Source organism: Brienomyrus brachyistius, chromosome 3 (assembly GCF_023856365.1).
Source record: "Brienomyrus brachyistius isolate T26 chromosome 3, BBRACH_0.4, whole genome shotgun sequence".
In the NCBI taxonomy this organism is placed as follows: domain Eukaryota; kingdom Metazoa; phylum Chordata; class Actinopteri; order Osteoglossiformes; family Mormyridae; genus Brienomyrus; species Brienomyrus brachyistius.
Genome location: NC_064535.1, coordinates 10615334 through 10642618, shown reverse-complemented (window position 1 = coordinate 10642618; position 27285 = coordinate 10615334). Strand labels below are relative to the sequence as shown.

The 27285-nt window shown below is 37.0% G+C and overlaps 1 protein-coding gene and 1 long non-coding RNA gene across 2 annotated transcripts; both read right to left on the bottom strand.

Moving 5' to 3' along the window:
* Positions 1-106: 106 nt before the first annotated feature.
* LOC125738165 (phosphatidylinositol 3,4,5-trisphosphate 3-phosphatase and dual-specificity protein phosphatase PTEN-like) lies at positions 107-25801 on the bottom strand. Its single transcript, XM_049006845.1, has 9 exons — positions 25037-25801; positions 14639-14723; positions 9214-9258; positions 8950-8993; positions 8621-8859; positions 8154-8295; positions 5266-5432; positions 4756-4977; positions 107-3540 (listed from the first exon to the last, which is right to left on the bottom strand). The coding sequence occupies exons 1-9, from the start codon at positions 25113-25115 to the stop codon at positions 3355-3357; spliced, it is 1209 nt and encodes a 402-aa protein (XP_048862802.1). The 5' UTR covers positions 25116-25801; the 3' UTR covers positions 107-3354.
* On the bottom strand, positions 17310-21923 carry LOC125738166 (uncharacterized). The gene is made up of 2 exons (XR_007396748.1): positions 19407-21923; positions 17310-17721 (listed from the first exon to the last, which is right to left on the bottom strand). It is a non-coding gene; the product is annotated as an uncharacterized LOC125738166 (long non-coding RNA).
* Positions 25802-27285: the final 1484 nt, after the last annotated feature.

Sequence of the window (27285 nt, the reverse complement as noted above, 5' to 3'; positions counted from 1 at the left end):
ATGATCATAATAACAATGATAATGATTATGATAATAATAACAGGGTAATGTTGCAATGTAAAATTTAAATATAGTACATAGATTTGCAACATTTTGTAATTATTATATTACATATTGCATTGTTACATGGTATGTGACAACACATTATGTAATATCACATTGTGATCAAAATTTGTTACATTTGGTCAAGTTATTACATAATGTGGCATTATTAGTAAATGCGTTGTTACATACCTCTACTCATGTAATCACAGTTTAAAAAATACAAAAACATACAAACCAGACAAAGGATTAAACAGAGTACTGTAATATTTAGTGATAACCATTTTCCCCTAAAGCATCTAAGTGGTAATTTGTTTTTCTGAGAGGGAAGATAATCAGAAAAGTAAATTACTTTCTCCTAACAACAGGATGTAAATTGCTCCGATATTTAAAGCAGGGTCAGCTGAAGTAGATTAGTTTAACCTTTTCACAATGGCAATAACGGGTCCAAAGTGAAAGTTCTGGTTTGATGTGATGGAAAAACCCACTACTTTCTTCTTCTTCATGGATTCAGTACAGTATCTTTTTTACATTTGTGTATTAATTCAACAACAGATATTGTAGTCCATATTCTTAAGTCATTGATATCCCTGCTTCTTTACTGTCCAGGTTTCAAATTGATAAAGTGCCACAGAAAATATCATATTCTGATTTTCATTCTTCAACAATTTTTTCTAGGTCTTTCATTGCAGAAGCCACTCCCCAATGCAATTCTAGACTTCTAGGACATTTGTTGTTGATGTTGCTTCCAAGGAGGCAAAAGTTGTCTTTAAACTCTGCATCATCAGCAATATAATTTAGTTGTGGATCCAGTGGATTTACAGTCCCATTTTTTCCCCGTTGTTTAACCCTCCTCATGTCTTCAGATATTCTTCATTTTCTGCTGTGTGTGGCGTTATTGCGATATTAACAGCAATTCTCCACCACTGCCTTCTTCCAGTCCAACTGCTCTCCTTGTACAAGTCGAATGGTGGTAGTACTCCATCATTGTTATAATGATAATAAAGGCATTCTATTCTATTGTTTTATTTAGCTATCTATAACCGGTTTCTCCATATTTAATATTGTGGTTTGTATAGTCTAAATTTTTCATGGAGACTCCGGCACACCCATTTTCCAGAGAAAATTCCATGGTGTGGTATGGTCAACACAATTAAATGTTTTGTTGAAATTAGTAAACCACACATTGACTGCCTTTAGGTCTTTAATGGTTTTGTGATTCTCATTAGTCTTTTGTGCCTCTGTCCTTCCTGAATCCAGCTTGCAGTACATCAGGTAATTTCTTTTTTATGTAGGGTACTAATCTGTGCTGAGTGATCTGAAGTGTAATCTTATTGCCACGCAGGATGAGGGAGAATATTTCACATTTCGTCACATTACTTTTCTTTGGTATACGAACATAAACAGATCTCTTCCAATGAGGTCTCCAAATTGGCATAATTTGGTCAACACATTAATTCTGCTTCAGTTGTTTACAGTATTTCCACAGAGATGCCATCTTGCCTTCCTTTTCAGCTTTGATCTCAGGGCTAATCTCACGTTCACTTTAATAAAGTTTCTTCCAAACATCTAACCTCTAAGTATAGACTAGTTTGTTGAGGTCTTTGCTAAAGAGGCTCTTAGTATTTTTTCCATCTTTGACTCTCTTCGATCAGTTATTTGCTTATCGAGGTCGATCAGGACTTGAGGTCGGAACTTCAGTTTCACAGTTCTTCGAAACAGCCCTTGTTTTTTCATGTTCATCTCATTCTTCAATGAAACTGCTTGCTAGAACATTTTGCAATGATGATTTTTCTAGAATTCACTGGTTTTGGCTTCTCTTCCTTGTAATTTTAACTTTTCTTCTGTCATTCATCATTTTTCTTTGGCATTTTCATTTATTCAATCCTTTTCAGATTCCTCCTCGATTATTCCTTTGAATTCCATCAAGTACGTCTAGTTTGTCACCCTGAAGGGCCCAGCATCTTCAATCAGTATTGGATGTTTTCTTTGATGGTAACATGGATTCTATAGGTATTTCTTGATGGTCTTTTTCCTGATCTTCATTTTGAGCGTGTAACTCATGATCTGTTCCACAATCTGCTCTAGGCCATGTTTTTTGCTATGTGAATTGAACTCTTGTATTGTTCGACACTCAATCGGGTGACGTTCATTTCTAAAGATACTTTGGTTGCTTGAGGAATGAACTGAAGTAGTCACTGGAGTTGCAGAAGGAACTGATACAAAAGATCTGAAGCAAGAGTAAGACTACTTAAATTCTGCAGTGAATGAACACAGTTCTAATTACCATTATGCATTTTATATTTAACATATATTATCTGAAAGTTAAGCACCATTATTTGATATGTAAATGATTTAACCAGAACTCACACAAATTACAATCATCTTTTGAAGAACTAAAAGAAGGTTTCGTACAACAGGTAAATTCTCCACAAGCTTATATTTCACTGTGGAATTGTCACCAACATACCATTAAGATATTTTTTGTTCTGCTAGCACTACAAAAGATAAAAATGGTTCAGTCAAAGGGATTCCGTGACCCATAATGGGATCCCACTGTATAACGGACAAGTTAAATACTGTTTGAGAAAGATTCGGGCAAATACAATTTTAAAAGACTTTGAAACTTTTTGTTTTAGAAAAACATATACCATTTATTAAAGATGGACACCAACTTCAAAGACATGCACACTCATTTGCTCATGAATAGTGTTAACATTATTGCAACACTGTTTCCCTGCTGAGTTGTATATTATTAAAAATGACAATTACGTGGGATTCTATTTTCTGAATATTTAACAGAATACACAGTGGTAGAAGGAATGGCAAATATTTGATGTCATATAGCCTATTCAAAATGTTAACAAGACTGCAGAATCCTAACATGCAGTTTTCACTGCATGCATGTCAACTCATGTGAGACAGCCTGCAAACAGCACAAGAAGCATTCACAGTAGGTAGGATGGAAGGGTAGCTGTAGAGTCAGACGGCAAAGCACTGGCCTTGGTTCCACAGGAGATGGAGCAGCACATTTGTATGTTTCTGTCTCTCACACCTAATCTTCCATCTCCTAATTGCATTTTTTCCCCATTGTCCTTATGACACAAATAGATACACAACAGCTACCAAACCATTTGCCACTGAATACCTTGTGGATATTCGGGGGAACAGAAATTGGTCATGATAGTTTTTCTGCAACAGGTAGCATGACAACAATGAACGAAAGTTCTATTGCCATGTGGGGGAACAGGTACTTCTTTTATTCAAGTTTTCTCCTTTTTTCTTCTGGTTTATTTCTCTTTCTGAAATATTTCAGACTTTTGTTATCTGTGTATGGTGCTCTTCATCAAAGGGTTCATTTTCTGGGTCTGAGTCAGTGGTGTCCGAATATCTATAGTGATCAGGTTCATTGTCACTAACGTCCGGCGTGACAGACGTTGAAGTGCTGGCCTCGGAATTTGATGGCTCCTCCACTGTTTTCGTAAAGTACAACTTCACCTGGAAGAGAACGCACATCTCAATACATGTGAATTTATTTAATTGCGTGCTTCACATGCAATAAAAACCGGAGAAACGTCACCCCACTTATTCTAGAGTCCACTGCTATATACTGCACCCTTCCTGATAACATTGCTAGCACCATCCATGTTCTAACCGGCTACCCTGGTCACAGATGCTGGGGGCCTGTAATTTTTATTATTGTGCAGTACAATACAGAAACTGATGTCTGTACCTTTTGTATTGCACTGAAAAAATTAATAGGCCCCCCGATCTATTTTACTTTTGAATACTTAGAACTGGCAGTTGTAAGAAGCAGTGCTTCAATCAGTAAATTAAAGATTTTAAAATGATTTTTATGGCATTAATTGGTTGCATGCATTTCAACTTCATTCCCTAGACAGTAAAATATAACTATTTCTTGCTATTCAAATAAAACGTTAGACATTTATAAGGAATTTTTTAAAATGCCCAGTACTCTTATGTCCCAGGTTGATTCAAGTGAACTTGAGAAGTCTGCTTCATTGATTAGTTAACAGTTGTAATAAAGCAGAGGTGGCCAATCTTATCCGCAAAGGGCTGGTGTGTATGTGGGTTTTCGCTGCAACTCCCTAGATTACTAATTAGAGGACTGATTGGCTGAAGAGTCCTCACACCTGGGTTTGAATAGCTGACCTAGCTACAGGTTATCCCAAAAACCTGCACACACACTGGCCTTTTGCGGATAAGATTGGCCACCTTTGCAATAAAGCATTTCCCTCCCTCCGGTGTCTGCTCTACATCCCGTTAAGTTGTGCCCATCTTAAACGGGCAGTTGAAGAGTCACTATTTATGTACCGTCATTTACTGCAGTGCAAAATATATTTAGGATGTCTAGCAACAACATTCAAATAAGGGGATTACAGCTGTACTTGTTACAGATGGAAATGCATCTTGACAATGAACGTATGTGGATTTCACTTGCAAGGCAAGATTAAAACTGTTCTAATGAAACTGATATCACTGCATGCAAAAGAATCAAAATTGTGATTTTATAGAGTAGTCATCTTGTCAATTTTGTGAAAATACACAGCTTGCACTGTTAATTTCATGGCATTACAGACATCTAAGAAAAGCAATTTAAGATGGCAGTCAATGTGTACTCCTGTCTAGGGGAAGGGTCCTGACCGAAGAAGGAACAAGAAAGAAAAAAGGAAATGGCAATAGCAGACTCACCCTGAAGTTTGGTGAGAACAGTCTGTTGGCTTTATCTTTATTCGCTTTGTCCAGATCATTCTTTGTCAATACCAGAATGAGGTTCTCCTTGTCACCATCACCACACTCTGTGGCTTGAATTCCATCCAGTTCCTTCAATAAACTTCCATTTTCAAACTTGTCTACATTTTCTTCTGGTCCAGGTATGAAAAAGGTGTTGACCCAGAAGTGAAACATCTTGTCCTACAAGACAATTATATTTTGCATTTACAATTCACAGCTAGAAAACTGCTGAAGAAACACTCATTATACCAATTTAAAATATGTACTATATCAAAAGTTCTTGGTAAGCAAGTGTAAACATTCATCCATCCCAGTGGTGGTATGATGATTATCATCATTACCAATAATAATACAACACTGAGAACTAATATATGTACACTAGACAACACTTTAGTGTACAACAAAAGTTAAGCAAACACATGGAAAGAGTTACTAGAGTACTGCGATTTTGCAAATAGTTACAAGTACCTTTTTCATCATTTTGTTTTGTTTGTGGAAAAACTCCACTTTGATGTCACCACAGACTGGAAGAGGCTGTGGGAATTCAAAAAACATGTACTTCTCCTCGCGTCGTGTGTGCGCTGGGTTAGACGTGTGGATCTTCACTTTCAGCTGGTAGACGACAAACTGTGGATCTGCAAAGATATTTCAGATTATTTTTCTCAATCTGCTTTCTCCGTTAACTCTCACTGCTTTTTGTGGTGTTGACAAAGTCTAAGTCAATGGCCCTGTTTCGAACAATGCATTTGTGTGTTAGTATCGAAGTCACTTACATTTTGTGGAGTGCATACAGCCTAAAACTTGTCTAAAACTATTTGGCAGTGAATTATGTAAATAATATGTTTTCAAGCAAAAATACTAAATGTTAACCATAACATTGTAATTCCAAAAGAAAAAAATAATCTTCAGAAATATAGCTTACAAACATGATTTCGGAAAAGTACTTTCGTTGCATTTCATGACCTTTAATACTTAAATTATTTCACATTTGCACATAAACTCTCCCTTGTTCAGAATAGGGCCACCTGGTCTTAGGAGAGCTGGAGGTGGTAGTTTTACAGAGTAAGCTTTGACAAAGCACTAAAGTAAGTGAGATAACAGAAATTATTCTCAGAGGTGTAAGTAACGAAGCACAAATACTTCCAGATTTGTACTTGAGTATTTCGACTTTTACTACATTTCTGAGTAATATAATGGCTTTTTACACCAATACATACTGCAGACGACCATCATTACAGTTTGCAAAAAGCATGCAGAACACCTGTGTGCGGCAGCAAAGGCAGAGTTAATGTTTATCGGACAGCTTTGAAATCTGGACTGTGCTCCTGGGTTATTAGGTTCTAATGAGACATGACTAGTCACATGTATCCTAAATCTAGGGGGATGGCGACGGTAAGCTGTGTACCACCACTGTGACCAACAGTTACATAACCCGCTTACACCATACCCCGGCACATACCATATGAGGAATAAACATAATTGCATGTACGTGCTAATTACCAATCAGTCACTTTCAGACACTGTCAACATAAGGTTACCTGTTTGCTACCGTCGATTGGCCTAGAGCAGTGACCAAGTTACTTACAAACAGCTTATTTTGCGAATAAAAAGAAAATATCCCATATGAACAGTAACTTACAATGCTGTATTCGTACCTGACTTGAGTGAACCGAAAAGGACAGGGTGCTTTTTGTAAGGTCAACGGATTTGAATGTGTAGTACTTTTTACTTTTGAAATTTTTGTACTTTTCAGATGATTTTTTTTTTACTTTCACCTAAGTAGTATTTTAGTGCATGACTTACTTAAAGGGACCCTATTGCACTTATTTTCACTGTTCTTAATTTTATTTTTGGGGTCTGCTAGAATAGATTTACATGCTTCAGTGCTCCAAACACACAGTATTTTCCTCATACTGTACAACTCTTCACTCTGTCTATAACCGCATGAAACGCTCTGTTAGAGCTGTCAGCCACACCCCCAGAGCTCAGCGTGCTCCGATTGGTAAGCTTGCCCTACCAGGTAAAAAAAAAAAAAAAGGCAAATCACAACTGCGTGGGCAAATGAAGAGACCTAAGCTTTAATTGCAAGAACAGATAGAACAAGATGGAACAAGATCAGGATGGCATGAAATAATTTACTTGCATAAGATACTAGGGCAGGTGGCATGGTGGTGCAGTGGTTAGCACTGTTGCTTCACACCTCTGGGACCCAGGTTCGAGTCTCCGCCTGGGTTACACGTGTGTGGGTACTCCAGTTTCCCCCCACAGTCCAAAAACATACTGAGGCTAATTGGAGTTTCTAAATTGCCCGTAGGTGTGCATGTGTGAGTGAATGGTATGTGAGTGTGCCCTGCGATGGGCTGGCCCCCCATCCTGGGTTGTTCCCTGCCTCCTGCCCATTGCTTCCGGGATAGGCTCCGGACCCCCCGCGACCCAGTAGGATAAGCGGTTTGGAAAATGGATGGATGGATGGAAGATACTAGGGCTGCATGATATTGGAAGATTTTATGTATCATAATGAGATTTTTGTTGTAATAAATATTGGGATATTTATAACGCCAAGATGGAGTTTAAAATAAAAGCAGCAGAGGTAAACATCAAAGAGACTCTTTAAACATATACTAGATAATCTTGAAAAGGAATAATCGTTAAAATTGCAAAGCTTGCCAAGTATTTTTTTTCCTATGACAGAGTAAAACTGTTTCAGGGAAACTTAACAACTCCCCCCCCGCTATAATGTTTGTACAGTCTTTGCAGTGCAAGAACTGCTTGTGCATAACATGTGATATTGGTATTAATATCACACATTGTCCAGCCCTATAATATAGGCCTACTATACGCATTTTCTAATTCAGAACAAAATCCCGCCTCAGTTCCAGTTTTTACACCAGTGAATAACTGTACTTTTGGTACTTTTTTGAAGTGAGAAGCATGACACCTGGTGCAGTAGAAAAGCGCCGTAACATTTCAGCATGATACTTATATTTTACTTAAGCATGAAAACTGAATACCTCTTCCTACCGCTGCTTATTATCCATAAGAATATTCCCATTTATACCACATTTTCATAAACAAATGCAGAAACATTTACCACTTAATTTTTTTAATGTAAAATAAACCTAATTGAGGCAATGTAAACTCCAGATGAATGTCACAGTAAACTGAGCATTATATCAAAATTGTACTAAAAAAAATCGCTAGCAGGTATTTTTCTGCCGACAGATTGAGAACCCCAATTAAGTCACCAACACAATGGGTACAGGAATAGATGAATCACACACCAAATGTAACATGAAAGATTTTATACTCCCATGCATTTCAGTCTTTGTTTTTACTAGAAATATGATGCTACTTACTACATGTTCCTCCACTGAACATAGGGACAGTTTCAAAAACCATCTTGTGAAACAGCAGTGCTACAGGCTTGTACTCCAAATGTTTTTTCAACAAGTAGCTGTAGTAGAAGACATAGCGCCGCTGACTGGGAATTGTTACTCCCTGTAAAAGAACCAGTGATTTTAGTAGCTTATTGACCGTTTGTCTTAGCAAGATGAACATAACTCGAAAAATTAACTATTAAGTAAAATTTAATTTTGAAGTATAAAACGTGACCATCCATTACATAGAATGTCAGTTTCATGCATTCACTGTGGGGATGCATTTTGTCTATCAATCTTTCCCATTATTTAATACTCGAGCAAAGTATAGCCATTTCTCAGGGATAAAGTGAAATGATATACTGTACTATTCAATTAATTTGGTATAAATGTGTATTACATAAGATATTATGATCTAAAAACATGGACTTAAAATTGCTACTAACCTTCTTGTCTCTGGTTCTTACTTCACCGTAGAAGTCTAGTGCTTCTTGTGCTTTTAAAAATTTACCTCTGTGTAGTAAGTAAGCACATATCATTACACCAGTGCGTCCTTTTCCAGCTTTGCAGTGAATTGCTGCAACATGATTGTCATCTTCACTAAGCCACTGGTCAAGATCTTCACAGAAAGGTTTAATAAGCTCTAGCTGTGGAGGATTGTGGTCTTCAAAGGGATACTGTGCAACTGTAAAACATAATTCCATCAAATTATTGGTTTATAAAAAAATACAAAAATGGTAAATGCCAAATTGTTAAATAGATCCCTTTAAGTTACCTCTGCAGTTAAATTTGGCAGTATCGTAGTGCCTTTCTGCACATCTGCAAGAGAACGCAGAAGACAAGCTTATCAAAAATGAGTAGATAGAGTGAAATTTGGCAAAGGACAGGAAGTAAAGTGGATCAAAAAGTTCCAAGTGCATATCCTGAGAAAACGAGGTAAAAAAAAAACTATACAAAACTGACGTTGTGTTACTTTGTATAAAACAGTAGTAATAAGAACAACAAGAACAATAACAAAATATTAAAGTAAAATACTTACAGGTTATAGATCTTATAATGATTTTTATGTTTTGAATCCAGGAACCTATGCAAATGAAAAATGATCACTGTTATGACACTTTTTTGAATCTTTCGACTCTGCTATTGAAAAACACAAACAGGGCATGAATAAAATTATAAACACGCATGAACTTCATTTTTAGGTTATTCAAAATTTATTATCTAGACAGTACAAATCATGTGCCGAATAAGCAGTTAGAAAATGGGCAAACAGACAAACTGTGGAAAATATCTGTCTAACTCAAAATCCAGAAACTAACAGACTGGTCTACAACATAAAATATGCATTTAAAACCATGGTTCAAAATTCATTTACAGTAATTTGTCGTCATAAGATTAAAATCCCATTATTAACAACAAAAATCACAGTTGTTGGTATAACATTCCAGGGCTACTCATAAAACCATTTAAATATGTCATTTAAACCAAGTTCGCTACCTGGTTAAAGTTAATGCCACACATTTTTCCCTCTGTCAAATTATGAATGAATGGATATTGCATTGCTTACAATTTCTGTATGCAGCACACACATTATTACAAAAAAGGGAACTAAGACAGACATTTTTTATGGACCGGAATTACACCTCTGATTAATCTGAAGCATCACTGACCCAATATCATAATGTCTAGTATGGCATGCTGTCATGCGTTGTTGGGAGTCCTGATGTTCCTGGGTTCCTCATGTCTGTCTTCCCACCAGCCTCCGCCTTTCGGTTACACTGCCATAGCTAGATTTGCTGCCGCTTCTTTGCTGCATTAACCCTTGACTGTCTCATCCACACTTCCCATGTACCTCCCATACTACCCACTTACCCAGCCTACTTGCCTGTGCCATCGCTGCCTTATGCCATCTTACCCGCCTGTGAATTTACTTGCACTAAATTATATAAACAGGGATTGACATAACTGGCACGCAAGTACGCGTTCACCTTTAAAAGTGGTACGTGCGGCTATTGATTGTTGTAACAGCGTGAATGTGTACGTATTTTTATGTGTATCTGCGCTGATATGACAAGAAATTATCGTGCATTTTTAACCTCTATACTGCAAATGAAGTACAAATTAGCAAATAATGGTTAAAATACAGGATAATTTCTATACTGCTCATTATTGGTGAGAGGAGGAAGGGCCCCTCCCTTGAGCCTGCCTACTCTGCAGGATGTTCTTTAACAATAAAACATAATGTCCAATATTAGAGATGGAAAGTTCTGGTCCAGAGAATACCAATCCAGACCAAGGTTTTGTTTCAACCAGGCGGTTGAATATAAAGTCACGTTTACCGAGTACTCAACTGTTGCTTGAAACAAAATCTTAGTTTGGCTTTGCACATTGTGGGCATGAGCTTTCCACCTCTGCGCAACATAACAGATCAGCACAAGAGTTGAACGTAACAGCTGAAACTATTTTTATCAGTATTAGTACTGGCATAATACACCCCTGTGACCCTGAGCAGCATAAGTGATTAGAAGAATGGATTTATTACAATTAAAGATAGAGGCTTTGCACACACTGGCTGTGCATGTGGGTTGATATCTTCTCACACAGGTGTGTGTATGTAAGATGTATTATATAAAACTGTTGTGTTGATGTGCACATATATGTACAGGCCGGGCTGAATGAAGAAGTAAAAGAGCAATACAATCTAAAACTTTTGATAAATGGTTCCTTCGAAGGGTGCAGAATGGTTTCTGATTAAGCCAGTTAATATTTCTACTGATACCGTATACTACAAATTTTTGTAATGTTTACTGTATTATGTGATTTCCAGTTGTTTTCTTAGCAACAGTTAACACAACTAATGTAGTTCAAGCATTTAGGAAAAGGAAGATTAATAGCTGTAAGGTCACCAAATATGCAGAGTGCGATGTTGCAGTTTAAGTATAATAATAAGCAGTCAGTAACTACTATCTAGAGACTGAGAGGGCTGACATAACCAGACAGCGTTAAGATTTTCTGGTGTGCTTTCTGTACAATTAATGTATGTGCTTGAGTATTAATCCCATTTGATATGCCATTCAAAAATCATTGTATTTTTCAAATGTAAATGATATTGTACTATCAGTCTGTGATAACTAAGAAATCGTATATCTTGAAGTTATTTTATCAAATAGAAAAAAATTCAAAAATCACTACTTTTCTTGGATGTCTTAACTGAGTACCAGATCTTTAAAGCGCGTCTTCTCTTTAAAGATATACCTTTCAACTTTCCATTTCCAGATGTTAATAATTAATTTGTTTCTGCCTAACTGGTTTGTATTTACACAGAGAGAATGATGTTTTAATTTTAAATATTTCCCGTCTAGCTAGCTCTAATTTTTTATAGCCGTACAAAGAAATAAGTCAGATGTGAAATCCCCCCCCCGCCAAGTTATTATTGTTAGTAAGAAATTAACTATTAATTAATGATCAGTATAAGCCCGGCACTGTTTTTAATCATCTAAACTTTGTTTTTGTAAAAGTACTTTGGGGGGGAGAGATAGATACAAGTCACACACCTAACAAAATACTAACATTACATGAATAGGGAGAAGGGCCACCCATAGCCTTCAGAATAGCCTTTTTCCTTGGAATGCTGTTGCACAATTCCTGGTGGGGTATTGTACCATTCTGGGAATTGTTCAGTAGAATGTGTGGCATTATCATCTCAGAATATCAGCATATCATGAGGGAACAATGTTTGCAACATGGGATCACCTGCTTCTGTAACAATGGCCCTACAGAGCAACCACCATACCAAACTGACTGCCCATACCACTACCCCAATATGCTTAACAGCTGGAAACAGACACGGCAGATTGAAGGCTTTCTCTAAATGAAATCCCATCAACTTGTAGGGAAAGGGGTGAAAGATGACTCATTACTCAGGAGTTCACAGTTTGTGATCCTTCTGTGACATTATGCATGTTTGTGCACAGGACATTGATACAAGCAGATTCGCAGTCTTACTATAAATTATAACACAACTTTTGTTAAGACCAGGTAACAGAGGCGCCGACTCATTTCCCTGGTACTTCTGAGACTATTTTTGTGGTGAGTAGCAGCTACTGAATGTCTGGCTAACCCTGTCAGTTAGCTTTAATTTGTTACTACTCCTTGATAATGCAGTATATATCGCATATCAATATAATGATTAAACCCTGGAGATGTATTTGTACTTGCAATTTAATTCTCAGTGCTTGTGTGTATCCAACCCCTGTATAAGATTATATAAAAGATGAGTTTTTTAAATGGTAAGAAACAGCTTAGAACAGGGCTCTTCAAATCTGGCCTTCAATCCGAATTTCAATATTTCAAATTTTGAACTAAAAACAATTACCTGTGGTTTAAAAAAGTGTCATTTTGGATAAATGGGGGGGGGGGGGGGTTACTGAGTAAAGCAACACATACACAGACAAATTCAAGCAAATGAGTATACTGTGCGGGGGCTAGCACCTCCAGGGCAGGGGGATCAAAATCTGCTTCCACTCTGTGTGTGGACTTTGCATGTTCTCACTGTGTCTTGGGTTACCCCTCTTACAGTCCAAGTCAAAATGTAAAATATTTTGGGTCCAGATGGCACTACAGAGAGGGTGAGTGCATGAGTTCTGCTTGTGTGGTTTCCACTGTAAAGCATGAAAGAGGCAGTGTCATGGTCCGGGGCGGTTTTGCTGGTGACAGAGTTAGTGAAGATCACCAACTTCTTGAAAATCTCAACTAGCATATAAACAACATTTTTCAAAAGGCATGCCAATCCATGATAACTGTGCAAGAACTACCTGCCCTCCCCAATCGTCCTGAACGATGGGACAAACCAGAGAGAAAAATAAAAGCAAGCAACATAACATACAAGCATATCTGGGATTTGCAGCAGGGAGGCTGGGTGATTTCTTGCTGAAGCTTAAAGTGCCTTCAAATATGTGAAGCTGTTATCAAGCCAAACGGTGGCTGTTTGGGGAATTCAAGATTTAGTAACACCTACCAATTTTCTTGAACAGATGAAAACATTGTTGCTCTTTATGTGCTGTATTTTATAATTTGTTTTTCTTGTCAAGTACATAGACAAAGATCATATTTTCATAACGTAAAACATCATTCAAAAATCTAGCTTACAGCAAATATACCCAAATTGTGACGGGTACTGCACGTGACACAAAACAGATCCACAAAATAAAAATGAAAAAAATCTCATCTGGTGAAAACTCAACACCAAAACCAAGTGAGGAATGTACACTATGAGAAAAATTATTAAAAACAGAGGAAAATATAAATGTCCTAAGTCAGTCAATTTGACACCCCCTGGTTAAATTTATGGCAAAAAAATCTTTCTTGCCAATATGTGCAGAACAGAATGTACAGGAAAGACGATTAATAAATGACTTGTCACTGATAGGTGTCTGAATTTGGATGACTGATTCTTTAAATACACTAATTTAAATAATTTCAGTAATAATTACGAGGGAGAAAAAAAACTGCAATATGAAATTCAACTTGTTTTATTAGTTAATCAAATAAACACTAACAAAACCAAGGACTATTTTGTACAACTTTTGCCCCTAGATAAATACTGTATGGTTTCATCTTATTTTTCTTTTATGTTCAGTTTTAAATAAAATTATTAGCAGATGCAAAATGTTTAAAAAAAAAGAAGAAGCAATTCTTAATGTTTCCAGCAGGGACAGCCAGTTGATAATAAAAAGGAGATATTAATAAACAAAACATGAATATTAATCAACTAAGATGCAACAAGGTATGGCACGGTTGTGCAGTGGTTAGCACTGTTGCGTCACACCTCTGGGACCCGGGTTCGAGTCTCCACCATGGCGCCATGTATGTGAAGTTTGCACGTTTTCCCCGTGTTGTCATGAAGTTTCCTACGGGTAGTCCGGGTTCCCCCCCCCCCCCCCCCCACAGTCCAAAAACATGCTGAGGATAACTGGAGTTACCAAATTGCCCATAGGTGTGCACGTGTGAGTGAATGGCGTGCGAGGCGAGTGAATGGCGTGCGAGGCGAGTGAATGGCGTGCGAGGCGAGTGAATGGCGTGCGAGTGCGCCCTGGGCGTTTCCCGAGTTATTCCATGCCTTGTGCCCACAGGCTCCGGACCCCGCATAACCTTGAACAGGATAAGCAGTTACAGAAAATGGATGTATGGATGGGTAAGATGTCGCAAGCAGATATGCACTAAACATATCACTTTGATAAGCGATAAGTGAAACAGATCAATGCAAAATAAACCTTACCTTTTATTGTTTATTGTTATAGATTGTGTTTCGGGAGATATCCCTTAATTTCAAAATTTTTTGAATAACTACCCAAGGTGCAAATGCAAGAAAATGTGGCTAAAATGAGTACAAAAGGACAGTGCTATATTTTTTCCTTGAAAAAAAAAGTGGATTTCTTTTTTTTTTTTTTTTTTTAAGTACTTACCGTACCACATCATCTATGTTGTTTCTGTAGACACCCTCAAGTCTTTCAGCAGGAAAACCCATGGCAATAATGTTAGGATAAATATCTGAGACCAGGAGTCAAGGTAAAATGTCATGGATGTTTTGTGCCTGAAACATTAAAATAAAAAGGATAAAAAAAACACACACATTCATTCTTTAAACAACCATCTTTCAAGAATTATTATATGATTCAGACCAAAGAATAGAATTCCAGTAAAATGCTTGTTCATTAGTGTGAATATATATATATATAAAATTACAACATGAAACATTTTAAATATGCACAGTAAACTGAACCCCAACTACTCTGTAGCACGGAAGAACACTGCTCTCTTTAGAATCCAATTCTCAAATTTCATAAAGGAGATACGAATGTACTATACACCAAGCACAAAGCTGGTGGGTGCACACCAAAAAAACATACTTAATTTAATCATACCCTTTCAGCTCATATTTTTTCAGTTCTATTTGAGATCTTTGCATAGGATTGTAATGATTCTGCTGGGAAATGTAGTTTTCAATGTTATTTACGCATTACGATTAGGTCATTTTTTATGAAACGAGAAAGTGGAAATTACAGTGTAAAACTATCTACAGGCTCATTCGAATTTTTTAAATGTTTAAGGCATTAGGAAATCAGGTCTTTTTAGGTCATTTTATTGACGGGCATGAAAACCTAAATGTATATATAAAAAGAGCAGCAGCATTTGCCACAAGCAGTGCTGACAATTTGCTTTTTCCCCAATATTGTCTATATGGAATGCAAAATATTTCCATACAGTGAAAGACGAATGTTTTCTGGTGATCAGTTCTTGTTCGTCTTCACTCATCTTTATTAAAATGTACACAGCACAAATTAGGCTAAGCACTCTGCAGCGGTTGCCGGTTCTGGAATTTTGGTAACAGAAGCATCCATCAAATTATTTTTTAACACTAGTAAAAGGACTTTTAAGTATCTTTCATACTCGTACAACTGGCGAAGAAATTAAGAAATTGTGATGGGCATTGCGTTTACCATGAAGGAGTACAAATAGGCCAAACAGGTTTTGGTAAGGCTGTGTTACACTATAAAAACAAATTCTAGCTCGGAATTTATGATCGTACCACAATAAAATTGATCAATGAGCCTAAAACAAGGCTCCAACATTGTCACCTTATAAAACAACAACGTGTATGAATATCTGTAAAATAAATGGCAGGAAAATAAACAGCACAATGTACCTTTTACGTGCCTGCCTTTTTAAGCTCAGAGCCTTGTTTTGCATCCAACAGAGCCACATAGAAAATAAAATGATATTCCATCGCCTAGCAACTCAAAGACAAACAAAGTAAACACAGCACATATAGCAGGCTCAAGAAAAGGTCAAAGCACTCAACATAGGGTGGGAAACTCTCAAGCATTTTTCCGCACGTTTCCAGAAATTGTGTTACTAAAATCAGCATATTGGATGGTTCCACTCATCTTTAGTGAAGTAAGATACAGGAACTTTACTACTCTAATAACCGATTATGCCCCGCCCCGAAAAAAAATTAAAAGTGCGAGGGATATGCAACATTGCCACTTAACACATAGGATGAGATGTATCCATAGAGACAAACAAGCTGACCATAATTTGTGTAAAAATCAATTTGTGTCATTCACAAAACTGAGATTTAAGAATGAATAAGCCAAACAACCTACAAACAGGATCAAAGATAATTGTCCAACAAGAAAGATCTCCAAACTGGAGATTGAGTGTGTTGGGCAATATACTTCGTTGTATCCGTGCAAGATACAGACCTAGACTTGAGCACAGCAGTCACTATGACTGCACGGAATAATGCATTTTTGCAGTATATCAATATATTTTCAAAAAGAGAAATAGGATGACAATGCCTTTATTGTGCATTAAAATTAAGGTTCTACTCAAGTAAATGATCCAAGAGATGGTTGTGACACTGAATAGACTCCCAGGATCCACAACTAAAATCAAACCAATTCAGTTAGCTTCTCATGGGGAAGCTGATGGAGTGGAAAGTGTAGAATTATTGCTTCTTGGATCATTTTATTTTAAAACGTTGAGAAACAGCTCACAGGTTAAAAATACTGCATTTTGCAATATTTATTTTGTTGAAAAGTAGTACCCTAAAATCCTAAAACTTTGTGGTTCTCAGGCTTGTTTTTTTGAGCCATTTGCCAGGTTTTAGATTCTGGTTTGCAATATCGAAAATGTCTAAACTGAATAGTTGTGTATTTGCATATGAGGAAGGCAAACCTATTTGCAAAGGCTGCTAATGAACCTCCACCATTCATTGTTCAGAGGAAAAGTAACAAGGTCAGTTAAAATTTGACCCAAAAAGTGTATATACTTTTTTTACCCTCTATTATCAGAACATTAACAAAAATGGATAATGGGTTAAGAATGGTTGACTGAGAAAGTCCAGAAATACCAGCGTTTATACGATTCCTTGCTAAAAGGACGATAAAGATTTCCAGAAGGCTACAAACTAAAATAAAATATTTTAAACACATGTATTTTTTGTGTCAGTGTTACAGTTGCAGGACTTCACTGCCTACTACAAAATGTCGTGCTCAGATGCCATTAGCTATTGCTATGGTTCAAATTTATAGCACAAGAAGCCCAAGATCATTACTTTAGCTACACGGTACTTAATTATAGCTGTTGTTTAGTTGTAATTTATTTTCACATTTTATTTCAGTTCATGGAAATGTTTTCAATTGCAATTATAATCCTGCCTTGAGAGCTGCAAGTACATGATGCATGGTTAGTTTTAGTAAAATTCATATTTATTCTTACAATATCCATACCAGACTTCATAAACACAACTAAAGTGCAGCTTTGCTTGGTGTGTGGGCCCTATAAGGATGAATTCAGGATCGCAAATGATCTATGTCATGCCAGTTGTCTCAACCTCTGTGCCACCCTCCACAAGATAGAAAACTTCAGCTCCATAATGAAGTAGGCAAGTACAGCACATTGCAGAATTATTGCAGTATTACTGCTATTAATTCATCAGTATTACTGCTTTTCATCCATCCATCCATTTTCCAAACCGCTTATCCTACTGGGTCGCGGGGGGTCCGGAGCCTATCCTGGAATCAATGGGCACGAGGCAGGGCACACTCACACACCATTCACTCACGCATGCACACCTATGGGCAATTTAGCAAGTCCAATTAGCCTCAGCATGTTTTTGGACTGTGGGGGGAAACCGGAGTACCTGGAGGAAACCTCACGACAACATGGGGAGAACATGCAAACTCCGCACACATGTGACCCAGGCGGAGACTCGAACCCGGGTCCCAGAGGTGTGAGGCAACAGTGCTAACCACTGCACCACCATGCCGCCCCCTACTGTATTTCAATTATTATTAATTTTACATGATATATGTATGCTAATGTCATTTCAGGTTACTTGAGGTTACATTAGCATAAGAGAGGGTAAGTCAGCTTAAGGTAGGTTACGTCAGGTCAGATGTATACATCAACTTGCCTAACGATGAAATTCACTAACAAAGCCCTGGTTGGAACCATATGTTGTCATTAAGCGAGACACAACTATATTAAAAACCAAACCATGTCTTAAAATATGGAGAATATATGGCAGAATACCCAGCACAACATGTCTCTCATCCTATTTCTCCAATTCTTAACAGCAGCTGATACACCATTTCAAAAATAACTAAAAATTTCATGAGAGTACATATATACACAATTCAAAATGGCCATTTTTAAATATCTAAATGATTTGTTCACATTTCCTATACAAATGTGGGGAAAAGAAAAACTGCTCTGTGTACACAGGAAAGAGTGGTTACAGCATCATGAAAATTATTCCAAAGCTTAACCGTGTCAAGAACAATCTATTGATGCAGGCAACAAAACATATTGTGATGCCTACAAACACCTGAATACAATCATAATTGTTGCATAACGTTATATAATTTAAAAATGTAAAATTTATTCTTAGCCACATAATTCCTTGAAGAATAATGACATGGTACAAATGTTTTGTATGACTCTATAATTGTTTTCCACTTACATCCATTTGGCAAGGCTGCAGAATTTGATTTGATAAAACGTCTTTCAATTTTAACTGAATGTCCTTAAATGCCCTTTTATTCCATTAAGTAATTCATTCCTATTTCACCACAATGACATTTTCATACAAAAAGCAGGCTGTGCACAACACTTACATAAGCTTTCTTCCTTTTTGGAACTTAGACATATCTCCTTTTGTGGATGCAAACACTAAACATAACACAATCTGTCAGCGGGCAGAAGAACTTCACCTTGGTTCACATTCTCACCTCTAGCTCTTTTTCACTGCAAAATTAATTCCATATAAGCTAGGTAGGAATGCAGCATACAGGTTTCCCCCCACAGTCCAAAACCATGCTGAGGCTAATTGGAGTTGCTAAATTGCCCGTAGGTGTGCATGTGTGCGTGAATGGTGTGTGAGTGTGCCCTGCGATGGGCTGGCCCCCCATCCTGGGTTGTTCCCTGCCTCATGCCCATTGCTTCCGGGATAGGCTCCGGACCCCCCGCGACCCATTAGGATAAGCGGTTTGGTAAATAGATGGATGGATGGGTAAAAAAACATTTTGGTGTACAAGGTTATCCAAAGATTTAAAAATCCATTCAAAAGATACTGGGATGGATATGGAAACCTTCAATACCATGTCATTCATAAGTTGTACCTTAATGTTTCAAGGTGTTCCCCAGAATGTCCTTAGCCAAGTATACCTACTGTAAAATAAGTGATGGTTCAGACTAACCTTATCAAGGTTGTCAGCTCACACCGCTAGTGGCCCCCACTGTTTGGACCACACACCACCTAACTCAAGTAATTTCAAACAGGTAGTAGCTTTCAAAAGTGTTAAAATACACCAGTGGCATTGGAAGGTGTTTGACACATGTGTAATAGTCATATTGTGAAAGGATAATTTTTTGAATAAAGATTTGTAAAATGAGTAACACTGTTTAAGGCAGTTTCACAGCCATACTTAACCAAAAGGAATACGGATCCATATCACAAAATATGCTTGTCTGATACAGGATTGCAACATTTCTCTCATTTTCACTATCTGCATGTTATTTTTAATAAAATAAATAAATAAATTGAGGGGGGCGTGTACGCGAAATTAAAAAATAAAAAAATTATGGAGAAAAAAAGTCTTGTTAAATCATACATGACTTGGAGTTAAGTGTATTTTCTCTATGAATGTATAAACTTATTGACAATCTTTGTACAGCTGGCTGAAAAAACAGAATAATTAATACAAGGTTGTCTTGGCTCTGCAACTTTCTGAATATCTTAATATGCTAGATGCATTACTTCTGCACACAGTAGGTAGATTAACACACCACCTAGCAAAACCTCTATAGACTGTAGGTTTAAAATTCATGGTCAAACATAAATCCGTTATTGATTGGAATTTGGGAAAGGATTTATTATCCTTTTTAAGAGTAATAAATGTACATTTACAAATTAAATTGAACTGTTTAAAAAACCAAAAACCTCCATGATCAAATTTTCCTTTTGAAAGAGCTGATTTCTTTACAATAGAATCCAAACAAGGACTTACGACTACTAGCACTATCCTACAAACAAAACATGACATTAATTCAGTGATAATAGCATACAAATTTAAGCAGTTATGATGAATCCAGTAGAAGAAATTCCACGAAACACACAGTCCAGCAGATTCAGGGTTACCAATATAGTTCTCTACATAAGACACTTGGCCATTCTGTTAAACATATTCTTTCATTTTCCACTGCCACCAACGTAAATTCAAGGCCCCAAAAATAGATCATTGAGGCATCTGTCAAACTGGTCTTTTGGCCAGAAAAAGCAAAAATCTTTAACACCCTAGATGCAAGCAGTTCACATCCTCTGGAGAACTATCAAAGAGTGGGCAGCAGAAAGATTCCAGAAATAGCTATAAGAGCTAGTCTTTGCGCAAACACATTTAGATAGGAAATGGACATCGACTGGCTGTAGGCAATGGCTACAGAGACGGACTCTTCTGAGTACACTGTGGATCAGGTGGTATGGGAACTCTTTAGTTTCCTAATGGCAGTCTCTAATTGGCTCTTGTGCCCTTTGTACCTGGAACCCTACTGGTGGCAGAGAATCATCTGGCAACCCGAATTTAGGAAACCTTGATCCACAAAATTGGCCTTCATATCAAACCTTTCCATCTCCCACCTAAGACATCAAACCCTTTGTACCCCTACACCTCCTCTCCATTTAAATGATGCTATGTAAAGAAATTTGTATAGATAAAAGGACAAACATTTTAAATCAAAGCACATCATACATTTACTAGCATGCATACCATATCAGGAATTGTAACACAGGGAAAGTTCTTGATATTTATATGTAATATATAAAAGTTATAGTGTCATAGTCTCCCTTACATTAGCAATCCAAGCTGCCCTGTTTCTTTCATATGGCTAAGATACTTTTAGTTTTCTTCTTGTTGGGTTGGCTGGTCTTGGTATTCTGGGGAGGGAGTGGTGTGTGAACCTATTGCCTTAAAATCAAATCCCCCTCCTCATATTTTTTTCCCTCCAAAGTACTCTGCATACCACAGGCAGAAGACACTCATACATTAGACATTTTTTGTACATGACTCAAAATTTTCATCATTCGTTACCATTTATCCATTATACAATATATTGTACTTTCCAACTGCAACTAATGTACAGCATGCAGTGTGCACCAGATAGGGTAGTGCTGACTGGTATAGGCCAACTAAAATTTATTATTATATACATTCACTATAATTTTGGTTGCATGTGCAACTGGCCGTAGTTTGAGAAGAGTCTGTACAATAATACAAAATAGAGATGCACTGATTCGATATTCAGGTATCAGTCGTGATTAATCCACATAGGAAACATTTAGTTTTTGGCAATTTGTAAAACGAAAACGCAAGTAATATGAAAATAGCAATGGCTGATTTGGGAGTCACTAGCTTGGGCTGTTTTGCATATTCGCTACAGCTTGTGATACATGAGGGGCTGCTATCGCAACTAAGCGCAAGTGATGTTGTTGCCAACAGAAGAAAAATTGTGGGGCATTTTAAGCATTTACCACCTGCGCATTGTCTCTAGGAAGATATTCAAACTGTACTTCGAATGCCTCAAAAATGGTTAAAACAAGATGTACAAACGAGGTGGAACAATACGTTATGCATGTTTCTAGTAGCTTAAAGCTTTTTTGGCATACAATTGTATTTACTAATTTAAAAAATATTAATATATAAATATTTATACTTTATATTATATATACACATTTAATATATGGAAATATTAAGGTAAAAAGAAGTCTCGAATCGGACTCTGTATCAGTATTGGCAGATGTGTATTGGAATCAGATGAGAACTGAAAAAATGTGGACCGGCTGATCCCCAACACAAAAAATACATAATATTAATAAATATTTGATTTGATTTTCAATGTTTAGAAATAAAAATATCACCAAGCCTGATTATGAATGTCTCTGAGAGATCATTCAAAAGCAGCCGCAGTAAAATTTAGACTGATTTTAGGTAATCTTGAAAATTAGAATTGTTTCCTATGACAGAGTAAAAATGTTTATGCACAACTTATCGTCTTACTCCAGCTGACTATTGCAGTCCTTGCAATGGGGTAACTATACGTGCATAAAATGCAATGTCAATATGCTTTTCCGGTTTTTCCCTTTCGTGTATTATTTAGCTTTGCGCACAAAATGGTCTGCAAGGTCTTAAGGCCCAAACTACAGGCCAAAAGGAGTAACTCTCACTCCAGAAACCACTGTTCTCTAATCTGCCTGAAATGCCATTTTGGAATTCCAGCCCTTACTTCCCCAACATAGTGAGGTCACCCCGTAACACTAGCCTTATTGGACAGCTACCTGCAAGCGGCAATCTTCAAGACAGGGGTGGAACATGTAGGGCAAAGCTAACCAATCAAAGCACACTGGACTCATTCGTGGTGAGGCTTAAAGCTCTAAGAGTTTCAGAGTTATAGTTAAAGTGAAGAGATGTACAGTATGAAGAAAAAAATGTTTTCAAACACTGAAGGAATGTAAATCTACTCCAGTGGACCCCAAAAATAAAATTATGAGCAATGGAAATGAGCATAATAAAGCCCCTTTAACATACATAATTGAGGTCCAGTATTTAGAGTGGCACAGTGGTTAATCGGCACTTTGTGTGTGAAGTTTTTTGTCCCTGTGCGTGCATAGGCTTACACTGGATCCACTGGTTTCCCACATTCCAAAAAAAAATGCAACTTCAGTGAACTGGAATGCCTAAGCTGAATGTGTGAGCGAGTGTACACAATGTGATGGGTGCCAATTTCAATATATATAGAAATATTTTGTATATGTACATATTACCTATAAATAATTACTTGAGAAACTGCCAAATTAATCGGAAGGTTGCTTAAATTAATATATAATCAATAGCAATAGCCCTAGCCCAAGGATTTAATGCACCCTATTGACAATTCAGAACTACAAAGAGAAGTTAAAAGCCAAGGTTCACTTTCTGCCCACCTTCACCAAAAACTGAGCAATCAGGAGTGCTGGGAACTGGCACTGCAAGAACTGACCAATCATTCTCAACAGCACAAATGGGGGGGAAAAATGACCCTCTCGCTTCAAAATAATCAAGTACTGGAGAGGTGTTCAACTGATCTTAAAAAGAGTAACTCTTGCTTACAACTTCTGTGAGGTTACTTTATATAGCCATCACCTTTAATGCACTCAGCACTTTTATAAAACAATTACCAGTTCTGTTCAGCCCTGCATTGCACATCCTCTACAGAAAACCTACCTGGCCAGCACAATGCTGCCCAAACAAATGTCAATGACTCCCTTGGTTACTCACTCAATTTTCTTGAATCACCTCAGGACTTCCTGAACATCTACATCACTCCAGGTGATCATATTTCCATGATCAAAACATTAAGTCACTACTATAACACACATATACATACAGGCTAACCTGAATGATTTTGCCTGAAGGATTGACAGCTTATTTACCATAGTGCTTGATATCCAGTAAGATAAATGAAAAAAAGTCTAATTTTACTATTTCCTCAGTTTAAAACCATTGTATATTTAATAACATTACTTTGGCCGTCCCTTAAATCGTTTACCACTTTGGCAAATTTATTTAATGATGTATATCAAAGGCTCGCATGTTTTGTTGAAAACTGGGCAAATATTACTGTTGGAATGGTTGAAAGATAAAACCCATGTGAAAATCTTCTTGGTTATAAGTAATTTTAAAATTCCTGTGTCCTATGTCTCCCTTAAATTAAGATACCATTAAATATTTGTTTCTAAAATATTTAAGTGCTCTGAATAATGCATGTAGGCTTAAAGTACCTTAATTTGTACTTCAAATAAATTGGTTTCACATGGATAAATATTAGACCTGGATATTCAAAATCATTATTGTAAATGTACAGTGTCATAAAACCAAATAAAATGCATCTTTTTTAGCAAAACTACATACCAATATTCCATGTACATGTTACTGCTGCTAGATATAGTGTCTTCAGTTACTGGAGGAGCTTAAGATCCATCCATTTTTCAACCATGTATCCCAACTTCATACTCGCACCCTTGCCTTATGTCTTACAAGACCTAACATCTTACTGCGACCCTCTAATGAATAAATAGGTGGACGCTGGATGGATGGAAAATCTGATATTGATTAAAAATAAGCAATCTGTATATTCTGTAGTACTACTGATAAACACTTTCTTACACTCTGAACATTCATTGAAAGAGGAATTCAAAACCTTTGCTCTATCTAGAGATCTACCTGAATATTTCAATACAAGTTGTTTTAATCAATAGGAAATCTGAGGCAGTGGCATTTGTATAATTAAACGCAGCAATAAAATAAATTCTAAGATTCTGATAAGCGGGTCAGTACAAGCTGCTGATGCAATGGCTCTTTGTGTAGAACGGCACTGATTTTGTTTATCGAAACCATTGGTTTTTTCTAAGTAGGCCAAGACTATTACACTGGTTACCTAGGACCTGATTTGCGGGGTACCTATATTGCCACCAAAATTAAATGTAATAATCAATAATATTACATAGACAATACAGTAAATACTTAATACTCTAGCATGCATCTGAGCAGCTGCAAGATGGTTAGATGCATACTTGCTAAGTTTCTGGTATATGAACTATATTACCTAAATAGTGTGCACAGTGGATTATCGATAGTTGGCAAAGAGAAAAAATACTCACCGATCTTTATATTTGTATCCATAACATAATGGGAACCAACCCCCCTTACAACAACGTCCAATTCAACTCTGTTTGAACTTATATATAAATTATGAGAAGAGGATACAGGTCAAGTCCAAGTCGAATCCATCTTCCTGGTATCTCCTTTTGTTTCGGCTGACAAATTCCTTAATTATTGCGGCCATTTCCTTCACAGGAGTACAAAATTTCTAAACCTAAAACAAGGTAGCGTTGCTTTTTTTTTTTAAATGCCACTATCTTCGGTCGCTTTTCTCCCAGTTTCTCTGTGTAAACAGTTGACGTTGCAGGATGGATTAGAATGGCTTCGGCTGGATAAAAGAGGGCCTCGTACCGTTCGTCCACAGGCCCGTATTGCCCGGTCCTGGAATTTGTCTTGCAATCCCACAAATGAAAACAGCACACAGTCATTCACCTTCCGACCCTTAAGGTTTTCAAACCGGCTCCAATCTGTAGCACTATTACCTCAATTTATTTGGTCAAAAAAAAAAAATCAGAAGTTTTACGCCGTTTATAATCTTGGTAATTCCACTCTTTTAATCATACGCGTTTATACACACGTATTTCTAGACAGATATGCAAAGGCTAGCTAGCTAACTAGCAACCCTGACATTCTATAGCTAGATAGCTAGCTAGCTAGCTAGCTAAGTAGAGCAATTGAAATACAAATCGAGCAATCCTTGTCTTCGGAATGTCAACAAAAACATACAATTTTGACAGCCCACATATTTACCGTTTTAAAATATACGAAAGCATTATGAAATTATATAAATATTTTTTGACAAATCTTTTTGCATGTATTATGCTGCCTTTTTATCCAACTCTCAAACTTCCATCATGGCTTCCAACAGAGGGCGATGAGACAAGGTACACGTACATCAACCAGTATATCCTGCCGCCAACTTAGTCCCTTTCCAGATTCTATTTTAAATAGAAAATCAGAAGTGTTTTTGTCATTTGAATAGAAAAGAAATATTGAATAAAGCGTGTGAATACAAGTTTGCATTTTATTTGCCTTAATTCATGTTCTGCATATTAATTTATTGAATGCGGAAGAACACTGACATAACACAGGGAACTCATTTTTGTGTTAAAGGAAGCACAATGTTCCAGTACTCGGGGAAGTATCAATGCTGTTTAAATCCCTACGTAATCTGTGTGTTTTATTATTAATTTGGATATTAGGCAATTATAAACAAATGGCCAATAAAACGAGAACACGTGTAAAGCTTACGCGTTATGTTTTAAGTGGCAGAATTATTTAGAATTTGTAGAATGGTTTCTGTAATACATTGCCTGCCATATGCTAGTGTCATAAGAGCTTACACAAACAAAAAAAGTTATCGTTGGCAATACGAGTATCCTTGTAATTTCCGTCATGAATGGAGCGAATGTCGACATATTTAGCATTATAATCACTTGACAAACGAAGCTTTAAACACACTGTTTAAACTTGGTTGAGGGATGCCCCCTGTCTGATCTGCCTGGAGAAAAACGACTGATATTTACCCTGGCTATCAAACTGGGCTAATATGCAACAAAAGTGTAGAATGTGGCATGTAGGGAGGGCGGATCTGTGGATTCGATTTCCGCTCGGTGTATCCGGAGTTCCCGTGATCTCCCCGTTTTCCCACGTATTCACCTTCGTCCAAAACGTAGTTTTGGTCGATTGAGGGCTTTAAATTGTGCGTGAAGTAGAATCTTTTTAAATAATCATTTGTCATTATATTGTCTTGTTATAGTGTTGAAAAACTTGTAGGATAGGATCCAGACGCAGGGTTTAATTGCAAAAAAAGGAATTGTCATCTAAGTTATGGGTCAACATCCAAGTGTCAGATCAGATGCAAACAGGGATATAGGGAATTGGGAATTATATAGGGATATTGGGCAGTGTAGGGAACAATCCACAGTCACAAAATGAAAATCTAAGCAAGATATATAGAAGAAGAGAAGCCATAAATCAAAATTAATATTTAATTATAACTCAAAAGGTAGTCACAAGTAATGTGGATCAGATGCATGTATTAAAAGACCATAATGTCCATTAGTACTCAGACAAGAGATGTTAACAGTTCCATACTGGAGGATCTGGGTGGTCTGAGAAGGCATGATAGAAATGAAGTTTTTCATGATGTTTTTATTTTTAAACATTGAAAATCAAAATTGTCCTCACTGGGGCTTCCTGCGCATCCACATCTCACTTGCCTTCATTCCCCCCTGACTGGTGCAGGATCCAGGTAGGAGGTGATCCTGCTACTGCACATGTGGGACCTCACATGTGAACCGGTGCCAGAATGGGAATGCATGGTCGATGTTCTGCAGCAGGCCATATAAATA